The sequence below is a fragment of the Sinocyclocheilus rhinocerous genome, unplaced genomic scaffold, assembly GCF_001515625.1.
Source record: "Sinocyclocheilus rhinocerous isolate Xijiao unplaced genomic scaffold, SAMN03320098_v1.1 scaffold1112, whole genome shotgun sequence".
Classification (NCBI taxonomy): domain Eukaryota; kingdom Metazoa; phylum Chordata; class Actinopteri; order Cypriniformes; family Cyprinidae; genus Sinocyclocheilus; species Sinocyclocheilus rhinocerous.
The window spans coordinates 767075-781476 of record NW_015657961.1 but is presented as its reverse complement, the minus strand read 5'-3'; the positions used below and the strand labels follow the sequence as shown (position 1 = coordinate 781476).

The 14402-nt window shown below is 35.3% G+C and overlaps 1 protein-coding gene and 1 long non-coding RNA gene across 9 annotated transcripts in view; one reads left to right on the top strand and one right to left on the bottom strand.

Moving 5' to 3' along the window:
- The window catches only part of LOC107721726 (protein EFR3 homolog A-like), a 48214-nt gene extending 44108 nt beyond the window's left edge, over positions 1 to 4106 (bottom strand). For 4 of the 7 annotated variants that reach the window (XM_016529879.1, XM_016529881.1, XM_016529882.1 and 1 more), the window contains exons 1-2: positions 4015 to 4105; positions 3726 to 3834 (exon numbers count right to left, since the gene is read on the bottom strand). In XM_016529879.1, coding sequence (XP_016385365.1) covers positions 3726 to 3735 — 10 coding nt within the window. In that variant the 5' untranslated portion in view covers positions 3736 to 3834; positions 4015 to 4105. Of the gene's footprint in view, positions 1 to 3725; positions 3835 to 4014 lie in introns of all 7 variants that reach the window. The other 3 variants (XR_001637729.1, XM_016529885.1, XM_016529884.1) reach the window with 3 other exon arrangements.
- Positions 4107 to 4130: 24 nt separating this feature from the next.
- LOC107721770 (uncharacterized) overlaps positions 4131 to 14402 on the top strand; it is a 19159-nt gene continuing 8887 nt past the window's right edge. For both annotated transcript variants that reach the window (XR_001637733.1, XR_001637732.1), the window contains exon 1: positions 4131 to 4208. This is a non-coding gene — a long non-coding RNA (uncharacterized LOC107721770). The remainder of the gene's footprint in view (positions 4209 to 14402) is intronic.

The window sequence follows — 14402 nt, the reverse complement described above, 5'->3', positions numbered from 1 at the left end:
TTTTTTGACATGTTTGAAAATTATCGGGAGGACGGGGGGGTGCTCGTAACGTTCTCGGATCGGCCTGTAATTCTTCTCACACGGTACGAGCCGCGACCATGCGAGCATCTGCGATATTCTCCCGAGAGAAAAAAATCGCCTGCGAGCTCGTACGACTGCAAAAATCGCACCATGTACGGCCGCCTTTACTCTGTTCCAGAGCATATGCATGACTGCCAGCCTTGAGTTGCAGTCTTACTAACCAATAGAGTGAGCGCACCTCCGTTCTCCCCAATCAGCACTGCTCTAGCCAACTGCGTAAAAACACCCACCATTTAAAAAAACAAAAACAAAAAAAAAACGGAAAGCGGGAGAGAGACAGAGTGGGATTATGGCGTCTACTGGGTAGATCGATAGTTAGGCAAATTAAAACTAAAGAAAAACGTATGCAACTTAAGCTTCGAAATGACAGACAACGAACAAAAAATGTAATTTGCAAGAGCTGCGTCACAGCGCATATCAAAAGCTCCCTTATCGGTTCTGTTTTCAGTACTGGAGAATAAAAGATACATTCTTAGATGTTTTTGTTAGTACGTGAACGTTATCTTACACATTTTATCTCCCCAACAGATTAATTTGAAATAAGTTTATGATGCATGTTTGCTATTCCCAATTCAGAAGAGCGCACACACAGCCTGTGTCTGTGAATGCTTCTCATACTCGCTCCTCTCTCGAATCCCGCGTCACGGACGAGCCGTTCATTCTTGCCGCACTCACGCAGCCTGTCTCGTAATGCTCGTTTATACTCGCACCCGGCTCCGCACTGCAAGTCTTCACGAGCGCATCTGGCAGTATGGATGAGGCTTGGCGCAACCTGTGTCGACTCGCGCCTGGCTCCGCGTTTAAAACAAGTGTAAATTCAGTCTAACTGCTTGCTAATTTCACTTGGATGAAATGAAACATTCAGCACATTTTCCACTTGTTCTTAAAATCCCAAATACTTAAAATGAATAAATCAGCCTATGTAACATATGTAATACTTTAATAATTGACTTAAGAAATACAGTTCTTTATTTATAAAAAATAGACAAATATTTTCTGTGAAATTCAGTAATTAAGTTAATTCTGTAAAAGTAGTTATACCATTATAATCTTGCCTGCTGAAAAAAAAAAACTATAGAACCCCTCCCAAAACACAATAAAAAATGTAATGGATTTCAGGGTTATAATGGGAATTGTATTGGTTTTTGTAATGGTTTAATGGAAACTATAAGAATTTCTGTGATAGTTTCTATTGTTTTTTTCAGCAGGGTAATGATACCCATACTGTGCTGCACATTATTGACAATATTGAGCTGAAGCTTGACTTTGCAAATTTAAAATCGCAAATCAAATCGCAATCGCAATATCTGTCAAAAAAATCGCAATTTGATATTTTCCCCCAAATCACACAGTCCTAAATCACACTATGAACTTTTAACTGACCCGAACTCTGACTACCCCTTATCATTAGCCAACATGGCAGACAGGCCTTTTCAGATGTAAATCACTTGCCGCTCAAGTAAGGTTTGTTAATGCATACTTAAACCTTTATGTGAGTTATCAGGGCAATCAACAAAACAACCAGTTATTTATCTTATGTCACAACATAACGGACCTCTATGTCAGATTTTGCAATGTTTTGTAAACCTCTTTAAGACATTTTAGAGTCAAGCACCTGCAATATAATGTAATAGTAAAAGTATTACTAAACAATGTTTGATCGCTAGTTGCAGTCAGTGACGTCTTAAGTAAATGTAAATACAAAGGGGGAAAAAAGTCATATTTGTGTCAAGGAAATAGGACTGTAGTGTGAATGCAGCCACATAACATTAACAGAATAAATTTTTCTCTCCATTTTCTTCAAGTATAAAGGGCTCGTCTTACAGGGTGCTGACTGCCCAGAAATAGACTGTGTGTGTGTCAGAGTAGAGAGGTTATCATACTCCCTCTGAGGGGTGTGGGAGTTGTGTTTGTACTTCAGTGGAGAGGTCACCCTACTCTCAGTGTGTGTGTGTGTGTTTGTTGTACTTCTCTTTTGAGTGCAGAGCGTCAGCAGCAATAACCCTCAGGGGTGTCTGGTCTACTGCGTCAAACTACACATTACGCAATCTGACAAAATAATGCAACACTAAACTATGTCACAAATGGCAAACTAAATGCCACACAAAACTACATTACATGTGAAACTAAACAATGTCACAAACATCAAACATAGCAATAATGTAAACAACACCAAAACACCAGGAAAAATAATATTTAAATTTAACAATGCCAAAAAACATGCTAAACTAAACCACCAAAACCATTTTAAAGTAAACAATACCAAACCAGACTAACAAACTAACAAACAAAACTAACAAAACAATATCCAACAAATTATCAGCCTAAAAAGCTACACAGTATATGTGACCCTGGACCACAAAACCAGTCTTAAGTGTAAATTTTTCAAAATTGAGATTTATACACCTTGTGTTGTGAGTCTTTGCAGTGCGTTTCTGTATTTGGTTGTGTTGTGAGTCTTTGTGTTTCTGTATTTGGTTGTGTTTTGAGTCTTTGCAGCACGTTTCTGTTATATATATATATATATATATATATATATATATATATTATACACACACAAAGAAAAACAAGTAGATAGAATAGAAAAAATAGAAAGCTAGTGTTTGTTTGTTCTAATATACATACACACACATGTTGGTATTGGTGGTTTACGGGGACTCTCCATCAGTGTAATGGTTTTTATACTGTACAAACTGTCATTTCTATCGCCCTACACCAACCCTACACCTAAACCTACCCCTCACAGAAAACTTTGTGCATTTTTAGATTTTCAAAAAAACACCATTAATATGTTTTTTTAAGCCTTTTGAATTACGGGACACAAGTAGTGTCCTCATAAACCACCTTCATATTGTAATACCTGTGTCATACCCATGTCATTAGCCTATACAAATTTGTGTCCTCATAAACCACCCAAACCAGTGCACACACACACACTTATTTTAGCTATTTGCCAAGGAAACTTTTTAAACTAAATTGAATAAAAATTTAATTAAACTTGATCTACTAAAATAACTGAAAATTAAATAAAAACTGAAATAAAAACAAATTCAAAATATTAATAAAAACTACAACAGAATCTCAGTAATACTAAAATAACACTGGAGAATGAAGCACAACAGTGTCTCTTGGCCGCAGAAGACTTTCATAAGCTCTTCAGGAACATCCAAATACATTACATAAGTTGTCCATCTTGGACCCTGCTGAGTAGGATTTTATGCTGACACTAAATCACATGCCAGTGTCACCTGCTGTCAAGGTCTATGGCATCAGTGCCAACACCTCAACAGAGTCTGACCTGACTCATTGCCCTGCATGGGATCATGGGTAAAAAAGACTGCATTGTCAATGACCATGGGAACTCTGGGAATACCATGATACTACTGGATGATTAGCGTATTCATGTACCTAGTTATTTAGGGTACTTGAAGGAATACCAAAACAATGTAATACCATAGTACTTTTTGTGCTTTTCTGTTAATGCAGAAGCAGCAGGGAAGAGCTGAGATCAGCAGAACCCCAGTAGGCTAATGACACTTGACTCATTCTCACATACACACTGCAGCACAACATTTGCACCATAAACCGTCTTAAGTTAATGACAGAGGGTTGAGGCTGTGACCGTCTCGGGCTCGGGTTCTTACCGGTAGGCATTCCTCCACTCGGTTCCGTCCGACCCGCGTCCGATGCACTGCGTTTGGATCAGATCAGCTTGAAAGGGGGTTTGGGTTTGACATATGGATCGAAACACGTCTGGATCACACTCACACACACACACACACACACACAAATACGGATTAAGTGAATCCGATCAGAACCCTTCAGAGCTTAAACTGACGGCTATAAAAACACATGATCAAAAATGGCGCTACGGTGTCTTGTGTTGATAAGAATTAATAAAGCGAAGAAAGAAAGAGAGCTGTTTGCGAATACCTGTAGATGCAGATTAAGCGCAACACATCCGCGTTTCCTGCTTCACATTCCGCGTGACGTCGGGACTCGCCAACACGGAAGTGATAGTCGAGCGGCGCTGAGAAGAGAAGAGAAGAGAGCGGAGCTGCGCGCGCTCAGAGTTTGAAAAAAACAAAACCACAACACACGTTGCGGGGATTCACAGAGTGAAACAGGTGGGTAGAAGAAAGAAGTTGTTTACTTTGTTATATTGTATTATAATGACAAGTCTCTGGAAGTTTGTGTGAATATTATCTGCTCTCTCATCCAGCTTCTAAAATTAATAAACAGGGCAATCTCAGTTGCTTTTGATTTAGGTTAATGAACTGTGTGTGTGTGTGTGTGTGTGTGTGTGTGAGACGTGTACGCGCGTGTAGGTTGCTGGATAAAAAGTCATTAAAAAATCTATTACAGCTCTCAGAGTTTTGCATGGCATGTGGCCAGATTATTTTTACCATCAATTTCTTCTTAAAGGAGTAGTTCAACCAAAAAAATTGGTGTGGGAAATTTCTATCGTTTACTCTTTAATGAATGTGACTTTTTTTTCTATGGCACTCTACAAGAGACCTTCTGTTGCTTTGTTTTCCGTTTTCCATGCCAGTACAATGAACTGTACCTTGTAAACAGCAACAAAACTATTAAAAGGCACCATAGAAGCATCATAATGTAGTTTATTTCAGGGCTTTTAGGTGCCATGGACCCCCAGTTATGATAATCCTCATGCAAGGGACCCCCATCCTAAAATTGAAAGGACTGATATATTCATGTATAAAAACCCAATTTACACAGTGAAAAACTAATATTATAAATATGTGTAAAATATAATTTGGAAAATATTTCATTTTTTATGTTACATTATTATTTTCTACTCACAATAGTACTATACTGGACTATTTATTTGTTTATTTTAATCACATTTTAAAATTGATTTTCAAATAATTTATTAATTTTATTTATTTATTTTTTTTAAATCCTAAAATTTGCCATCTTTTCAATTAAACATTTAATCTAGTTCATACAACTGCTCTAACTTATTTGTTCATGAATTTGACTGATTCGCTTCTCAAGTTCAGTTTCAGTACTTAATTATTTGGCCCCGATTACTGGTTAATGGTCCACTGGAGGGAAAGATTATCAGTAAATAACTTTTACATTTTGGTATTGTATCATTTCAGAAATCTTGGAATATAGTCATAAGAACCACTTTTATGAGGCTTTTGTAACCTTTTTCAAATCATAAAAGTTTCAATCCCCATTCATTGTAACTGAATGGAAAAGAATATAGATAAGATATTACTAATTACCTAAAGATAATGAATTGAAGGGGTTTGTTCTAACTGGCTTTTGATGTCTATGTTGTTACAAAAACCTGCCACTTCATTACAACACATTATGGGCAGAATCTGATCATTTACAGTAGTCATAATGTATTATAATTCAAAGCCCAGTAATGTCTGCCTGTGTCAGACCTCCTGTGTATAACTGGATTATATTAGGATAAGCTGAAACCATCCAGTCAAACAGCCTAAACTATGAGGGCCTGTGTGTGTGTGTGTGTGATAGAGAGAGAGAGAGAGAATACACAGTATTAAGATAAGACCTTTGCTTTACAGGAATTATGTGTGATTAAGCTCCATTTTATCCAAGCATCTGTTAAAACACTGAAAACACACACACTCAATCACTCACTTTCTCATGCATACTTACAATTCTCTATAACTAGGTGTGTTTACATTGTATTATGGCTTGAATGTTTAACACAATGTGCTAAGGGAAACAGCAATGCTGTTGCACAAACTGGTTTGAAACAGCTCTGGCACCTACAGATGCAAACATTTGCATAATAATTACTGAAGTGCTGGCCAAATAATCCTATTTCACCAATAATCTCCATCAAATCTGTGTAAAGTGATTTCTCCCTGTGGACACACACACTGTTTTCTGCCTCATTGATATTTGTGGTAATGAAGCATGAAAATTTGGGCAGTTTGATTGATTGAGTAATGGTTTAGCTGTGTTTGTTTGTGTGCACAAATAGCAGCTGGTATTGCCAGTCATTCAGTAAAGTGCCGTAGTTATTTGAATATTGCATGCACACGCACACGTGTATTGCAGTGATTGAACCTAAAATATGCACTTTTCTTTTTGCAAATATACATTTTAACCTAAAATCTTTGTTTAAAATTAAGTTGGATACATATATTATTTATATGGATACAGTATATTATTTTTCAACTCCTTACAGATACAGACAAACCCACACGTACTCTTGCACATTATTCTCTTAATCAGTCTGAAGACATTCATTTAATACACTTGAATTTGTGTGAAACTCAAAACTGATTATGTACATTTATGTAGACAAGTTTTAACATCAGGGTTTATAAAATTTACATCAGGACTTCCAGTGTGGAAATAAATATTAAAAGAGTTGTACATGCAAATTTGATTATATTATTATTTGATTTGGCAACTTGCATGTTATTTTTTGCATATATGTGGAAAACAAAAGTAGATATTATGAAGAATGTTGAGAATATTATGAAGATGACAGTGGCAAGGCAAGAATATTGTTTCCATTTCCAGTTTATAACAAACAAATTTTGGTCTGTTCTGTTATATGGCTTCAGAAAACTTGGAAAATATTCCAAAAAAGTCCTACTTGCACAGAATACTTGTATGGTACTTTCTTGGTTTTTATTTGTCATTTTTGGAGCTTGACAGCCAGTTACAGCCAGCATAAAAAAAAATCTCTTTTTGTTGTCTATGGAAGAAATGTCTTGAGGAAATGTTTTGTCTTGAAACTGTCTTGAGGATTGTTACATAACCCTGCCACTTCATTACGACACATTATGGGCAAAATCCGATCATTTACAGTAGTCATAATGAATAATAATACAAAGCCCAGTAATGTCTGCCTGTGTCAGACCTCCTGTGTATAACTGGATTATATTAGGATAAGCTGAAACCATCCAGTCAAACAGCCTAAACTATGAGGACCTGTGTGTGTGTGTGTGTGATAGAGAGAGAGAGAGAGAATACACAGTATTAAGATAAGACCTTTGCTTTACAGGAATTATGTGTGATTAAGCTCCATTTTATCCAAGCATCTGTTAAAACACTGAAAACACACACACTCAATCACTTTCTCATTTGTGTGTGTGTGTGTGATAGAGAGAGAGAGAGAGAATACACAGTATTAAGATAAGACCTTTGCTTTACAGGAATTATGTGTGATTAAGCTCCATTTTATCCAAGCATCTGTTAAAACACTGAAAACACACACACTCAATCACTCACTTTCTCATGCATACTTACAATTCTCTATAACTAGGTGTGTTTACATTGTATTATGGCTTGAATGTTTAACACAATGTGCTAAGGGAAACAGCAATGCTGTTGCACAAACTGGTTTGAAACAGCTCTGGCACCTACAGATGCAAACATTTGCATAATAATTACTGAAGTGCTGGCCAAATAATCCTATTTCACCAATAATCTCCATCAAATCTGTGTAAAGTGATTTCTCCCTGTGGACACACACACTGTTTTCTGCCTCATTGATATTTGTGGTAATGAAGCATGAAAATTTGGGCAGTTTGATTGATTGAGTAATGGTTTAGCTGTGTTTGTTTGTGTGCACAAATAGCAGCTGGTATTGCCAGTCATTCAGTAAAGTGCCGTAGTTATTTGAATATTGCATGCACACGCACACGTGTATTGCAGTGATTGAACCTAAAATATGCACTTTTCTTTTTGCAAATATACATTTTAACCTAAAATCTTTGTTTAAAATTAAGTTGGATACATATATTATTTATATGGATACAGTATATTATTTTTCAACTCCTTACAGATACAGACAAACCCACACGTACTCTTGCACATTATTCTCTTAATCAGTCTGAAGACATTCATTTAATACACTTGAATTTGTGTGAAACTCAAAACTGATTATGTACATTTATGTAGACAAGTTTTAACATCAGGGTTTATAAAATTTACATCAGGACTTCCAGTGTGGAAATAAATATTAAAAGAGTTGTACATGCAAATTTGATTATATTATTATTTGATTTGGCAACTTGCATGTTATTTTTTGCATATATGTGGAAAACAAAAGTAGATATTATGAAGAATGTTGAGAATATTATGAAGATGACAGTGGCAAGGCAAGAATATTGTTTCCATTTCCAGTTTATAACAAACAAATTTTGGTCTGTTCTGTTATATGGCTTCAGAAAACTTGGAAAATATTCCAAAAAAGTCCTACTTGCACAGAATACTTGTATGGTACTTTCTTGGTTTTTATTTGTCATTTTTGGAGCTTGACAGCCAGTTACAGCCAGCATAAAAAAAAATCTCTTTTTGTTGTCTATGGAAGAAATGTCTTGAGGAAATGTTTTGTCTTGAAACTGTCTTGAGGATGAAAAACTAAAAAAAAAAAAAAAAGTGTGTGACGTGACATGTGGCCAAGTATGGTGACCCATACTTGGAATTAGTGCTCTGCATTTAACCCATCCAAAGTGCACACACACAGCAGTGAACACACACACACACACACACACACACACACACACTGTGAACACACACCCGGAGCAGTGGGCAGCCATTTATGCTGCTGCGCCCGGGGAGCAGTTGGGGGTTCGAGGTCCTTGCTCAAGGGCACCTCAGTCGTGGTATTGAAGGTGGGAGAGAGTGCTGTACATTCACTCCCCCCACCTACAATCCCTGCCGGTACGAGACTCGAACCCGCAACCTTTGGGTTACGAGTCCGACTCTCTAACCATTAGGCCACGACTTCCCCACCCACGACTTGAATGAAAAAAATATTTAAGTAATATTTTTTTCTAAATATTTAAGAAAAAAAAGAATGAAAAAAATATTTAAGTTGTAAATAAAACAAAGATTATTATAGTATGTTTTTTCAGTGTGGCAATTCATTTTATGTGACACAATACCCTAGTAAAAATGTAATATATTTAAAATACATGTATTTCATACTAAGTAGCCTATACTTCAAATCTGTTAAAGGGATAGTTCACCCAAAAATGAAGATTCTGTCATTAATTACTCACCCTCATGTCATTCCAAACCAGCAAGACCTTTGTTAATGTTCGGAACACAAATTAAGATATTTGTTATGAAATCTGAGAGCTTTCTGAGTCTGACCCTGCATAGACAGCAATGCAACTGAAATGTTCCCAGACCCAGAAACGTAGTAAGGACATCGGTAAAAAAGTCCATGTGACATCAGTGGTTCAACAGTAATTTTATGAAACTATGAGAATACATTTTGTGTGCAAAGAAAACAAAAATAATGATTTTATTCAACAATTCTTCTCCAAGTAAGCATCCTCCGCCATTATCGAGAGTACAGTCATGGACAGTTTTACCAATGTCCTTACTACGTTTCTGGGCCTAAAAAGATTTCAGTTGCATTGCTGTCTATGCAGGGTCAGAAAGCTCTCGGATTTCATAAAAAATATCTTAATTTGTGTTCCGAAGATGAACGAAGGTCTTACGGGTTTGGACCGACATGAGGGTGAGTAATTAATGACAGAATTTTCAGCACAATCAAATATATTTCATTACCTCTTTAGGTCGACTTCATCACTACTTCCACACAATTCAAGTGCATTAAGTGCAAAATTAGATGTTCCAATTTAGCAAACTTTAAGCATACCAGTTTAGTATACTAAAAATGTTTTTATTTTTCAATAGGGTATACAGGTGCATCTCAATAAATTAGAATGTCATGGAAAAGTTCATTTATTTCAGTAATTCAACTCAAATTGTGAAACTCGTGTATTAAATAAATTCTATGCACACAGACTGAAGTAGTTTAAGTCTTTGTTTCTTTTAATTGTGATGATTTTGGCTCACATTTAACAAAAACCCACCAACTCACTATCTCAACAAATTAGAATACTCCATAAGACCAATAAAAAAAACATTTCTAGTGAATTGTTGGCCTTCTGGAAAATATGTTCATTTACTGTACATGTACTCAATAACTTGGTAGGGTCTCCTTCTGCTTTAATTACTGCCTCAATTCGGCGTAGCATGGAGGTGATCAAAAGGAGCTCCTACCAAGTATTGAGTACATGTACAATAAATGAACATACTTTCCAGAATGCCAACAATTCACTAAAAATGTTTTTATGAAGTATTCTATTTTATGTTCTTATGAAGTATTCTAATTTGTTGAGATATTGAATTGGTGGGTTTTTGTTAAATGTGAGCCAAAATCATCACAATTAAAAGAACCAAAGACTTAAACTACTTCAGTCTGTGTGCATTGAATTTATTTAATACACAAGTTTCACAATTTGAGTTGAATTACTGAAATAAATGAACTTTTCCATGACATTCTAATTTATTGAGATGCACCTGTATATGTTGTTTTCCATCCAACATGGTGCAACATTGTTGTTTTTGCATTCCAGCATTGTGCTTTTTCTATAAAACTTTGAAAACGTGCTGATTAAATTTTTCAGTTCATACCTATACAGAACATGCTAAAGTATGGCTCACCCATTTTTTACATAACGTCCACCTTTAAGGATTTCCAGTTTTCCACCTACAAGCTTCACACCAAGCTTCAGATCAATATTGACCTATAGAACAACTGTTTGTGTGAGAGAGAAATAGACAGTTTGATTTTTTTTTCTCCAGAGGGAGTTTGACATTTTTCACCAACTTGCATTTGGGTGCAATGTCTATTCAGTGTATTTGGTCTGAATCGATGTATGGATAGATTGCATAATAAACACACACACATGACATTTGCAATTGAGAGAGACTTCTGAATATTCTCTCAAACCCCTGACAAGATAGAAAAAAAACTCCTAAAAAAGACTCCTACATGATGATTCAAAATGACAATGGTTTTATTTAAAAAATAAAGCTGGATGGCTGGGCATCTTGTTTTTATAAAATGTCTGAGAAGCACCCACAAACATTCATGAAAGACATTGAAATGTTGCCGGCTAAAACTTTTTGAATTGATTGGCTATTTACGTAAAGTTTAAAGTCAGCTGTGTGCAACATATAAATATTGCTTATTGTCATGCTCATATTAAACTGCATTACCATTGCTTTCATATTAAAAATAGGATACTACAGTAGCCTGTTTAGGTGTATTTCCTTAGCAGATGCTTTCTCTAGAGGCTTAATAGAAAGTACATATATAAAGTGGCAGCTGCTAGGACAGGTAGCAAAAAATCAAGTCAACTGCTAAATTTAGAGCCTCTCAGTACTCAGAATAATATCAAGATCATGATGCAGGACAGACAGAACCTATCAGGAAACACTAGTCATTAAGGATGAGTCAATGGGTCTTGTAAACTCTAGGTCTAGAAATATGACTATAGTGCAGATTTGTGGGAGAGGATGAGCTCATTCGAGGTAAAGCTCTAGGGTGATGAGTAGGCAACGGTCGGATGCGTCATGTTGAATTCACAGATCTTTTCTGAGATGAGGGAAGATAGCAAGGTAAAATCTATAACTGAGTGTCAGTTTATTGGAATGTGTAAAGATGCAGGGTCAGTTTGAAAGCAACAAGGAACGGTGAATTGGATTTCTCAGAGCTCGACTTGCCATTCTGAAATTTCTATTGTTCAGCTAATTCCTACAGACATTATTTTCCGACATCCTTGTAACGCTTGTAAGTATTTATGAATGCAGGGTATATACAGGGTATATGTAAAAGTTAATTCTGACATTTTTGTCCTTTTATTTGCCATGATTATTCTAAAAGTTGTCATGCTTTGAAAGTCAGCATAAAATCGAAATGAACAGTAGTTGCATACTTACTATGTTCCTGGTCTTTTTGTGCTGAATTCTTTGGTGCGTGCTGCACACATAATGTTTGCTTTCATAATCTATCATTTAAATGTCAAAACTTTTTCACTGTCCAGTCTGGATAAAATCATGTCCTACCTTAAATTTTTTTTAAACTCACTGAATATCATGTTTGTCCCTCATTGCTGAAGTAAATGGATTACAAATGAGGTTTCATATTGACTTTTAAGTATATGTAGTTTTAAATATAAAATATCTAAAATAAAAGAACTCAGTCAGTTTATAATTCTAGCATAATCCTTAATATTTGCTTAATATTTAATTAGATTTTCGCACACTTTATGCCGGGTGCACACTGTATGATTTCGGCCATGATTTGGCTGTCTGAGAAAAAGTTTGTGAATCCTAAAAGATTCCTTTGATTCAAAATCTGTAGTCTTTGATTGCTAGTTTGACATGTTCACCGACAGCGTATTAATGACCATTGTGGTCAAATTTTATGATAACATTTTGCCAGTCTCAGAAGTTTTGAGGCACAAAAAAAATTATAACTGTCAGATCAAGAACCATTAATGGGATAGTTCACCAAAAATTATAATTCTGTCATCATTTACTTACCCTCAAGTTGTTCCAAATCTGTATGAATTTCTTTCTTCTATTGAATGTTAGTAACTAAACAGTTGCTGGTAGCCTTTGACTTCCATAGTATTTTTTCCACAAGAAAGAAACTCATACAGGTTTGGAACAACTTGAGGGTGAGTAAATGATGACAGAAGTTGAATTTTTGGGTGAGCTATCCCTTAAGAGCACAGAACCTGATGACACGATTAGATTGACAACAACAAACCACTTGCTCCACACACATCTTTTTTCCCCCCATATTTTCTTTTTAATACAAGCCATGATCAAAATTAATGCTAGAGATTGTTTTTGTTTGCTAGTCACCATTTCAAACCTACATGTGAATGCAGCTCACTGACACCAAACGTGTCACAAACATGTTGGTACAGTCTGACAAGCAGCAATTGTAAAGGACTAATATAAATCGTACAGTGTGTAGTGTACACACTTTAGAAGATTTAAACAACACTGAGTGACAACATTAGTTTAATATTAGATTGTCTGGGAAAGTGGCGAGGTGTTATATGCAGTATATTAACAACACATGACTGAAACTCCTTTATAAAAGTTTCATGAGATATTAGGCCTATATCATTGATAAAACATTCATTTCTTATGTGAAATAAATATGGAGTATTGTTTCGTAAGTGTGGTTTCAAACCATGAATACAAAATCACTGTCCCACTGAATTGTACGCTTCTGTAAAGAGAACTGTTCTATTTTGGTTGATTAAAAACTGTATGCAATTAACTTGAAGTGATTAAAAAAGGAATTAGCATCTGCCTGTGTTCTGCAGTGTGAAAAGTGAGGGATTTAACATTCAGTCTGTGTAAAATGTCTCAAAAGCTCTGAGAATGAGATGTGGTTTTCCTAAAGCATTTTTGATGTACTTGTGGAACTGTCAGTCATATTTCATGCCAATGGAATAGATTTTGAATATTATTTAGAAGGAAACAACTGTACAAGTTTTGTGAAATCAGTATTTGAATAAAATTAACTGAAATGCTAAAAACTTGAATGCTCATTTTACTTTTTCACCTTAAAGAAACAATTCAAAATTAAATTGTGTGTTATTAAGTTTCCGTAAAGTCTCAAAGTAGGGCATTACATGTGAGGGAAAGTAGGTACGTGTATGTGCAGGGCTCGCAAAATTTCAAAATCCCTGGTAGCCCTTCGGGCAGGCATTCTTCAGATTTTGGTAGCCCAAAAATGAATTTAACTAGCCCGAATAAAAGATATTGTATTTTTTCTTCAAATAACAAGTCAAGAGAGTAGGGGTGCAACGGATCACAAATCTCACGGTTTGGATTATATTACATTATCATATCACATTTTGAGTCACAGATCGGATCATTTTTTAGATGAGCAAAAAAAATATGGTTCTTTATTATTTAAGTAACACTTATTATTTTAAGAACAATTTACTACTTCGATACCACAGCAAAAACTAGTAGCATATAGGGATGTAACGATTCACTCAACTCACGATGTCATATAATTCACAATACAATTTTCTCACAATTTATTTTTTAACAAAATTAGATTTAAGACAGATTTTAAAAATGTGTCCTTTTGTTATTTCTCAGACCAAAAGGCTGCACATTAATTTGTGAAATTGAAAATGTCAAACAATATACTAACTTGAAATTTTAAAACAAATACCAAATCAAATAAATAAATAATACAAATAAAATAAATTTCTCCATGCAAGTAAACTTAAGGTTTTGCCTGTGTATTTTAATCACGATCCAAACAAACATGCTGCATACATGTTATTTAATTAGTGTTATTTAAATTGTAAAATTTTGAAATTTGAAACAAAAACAAAATTGTCTGACTTTAGCTTTGTGATACTACATTAAAAATCTGAACGAAACAAAAACAGCAGACGGGCTGAATGAGACACAAATGTCACTCTCTGACAGCAGGTGGCACTTAAACA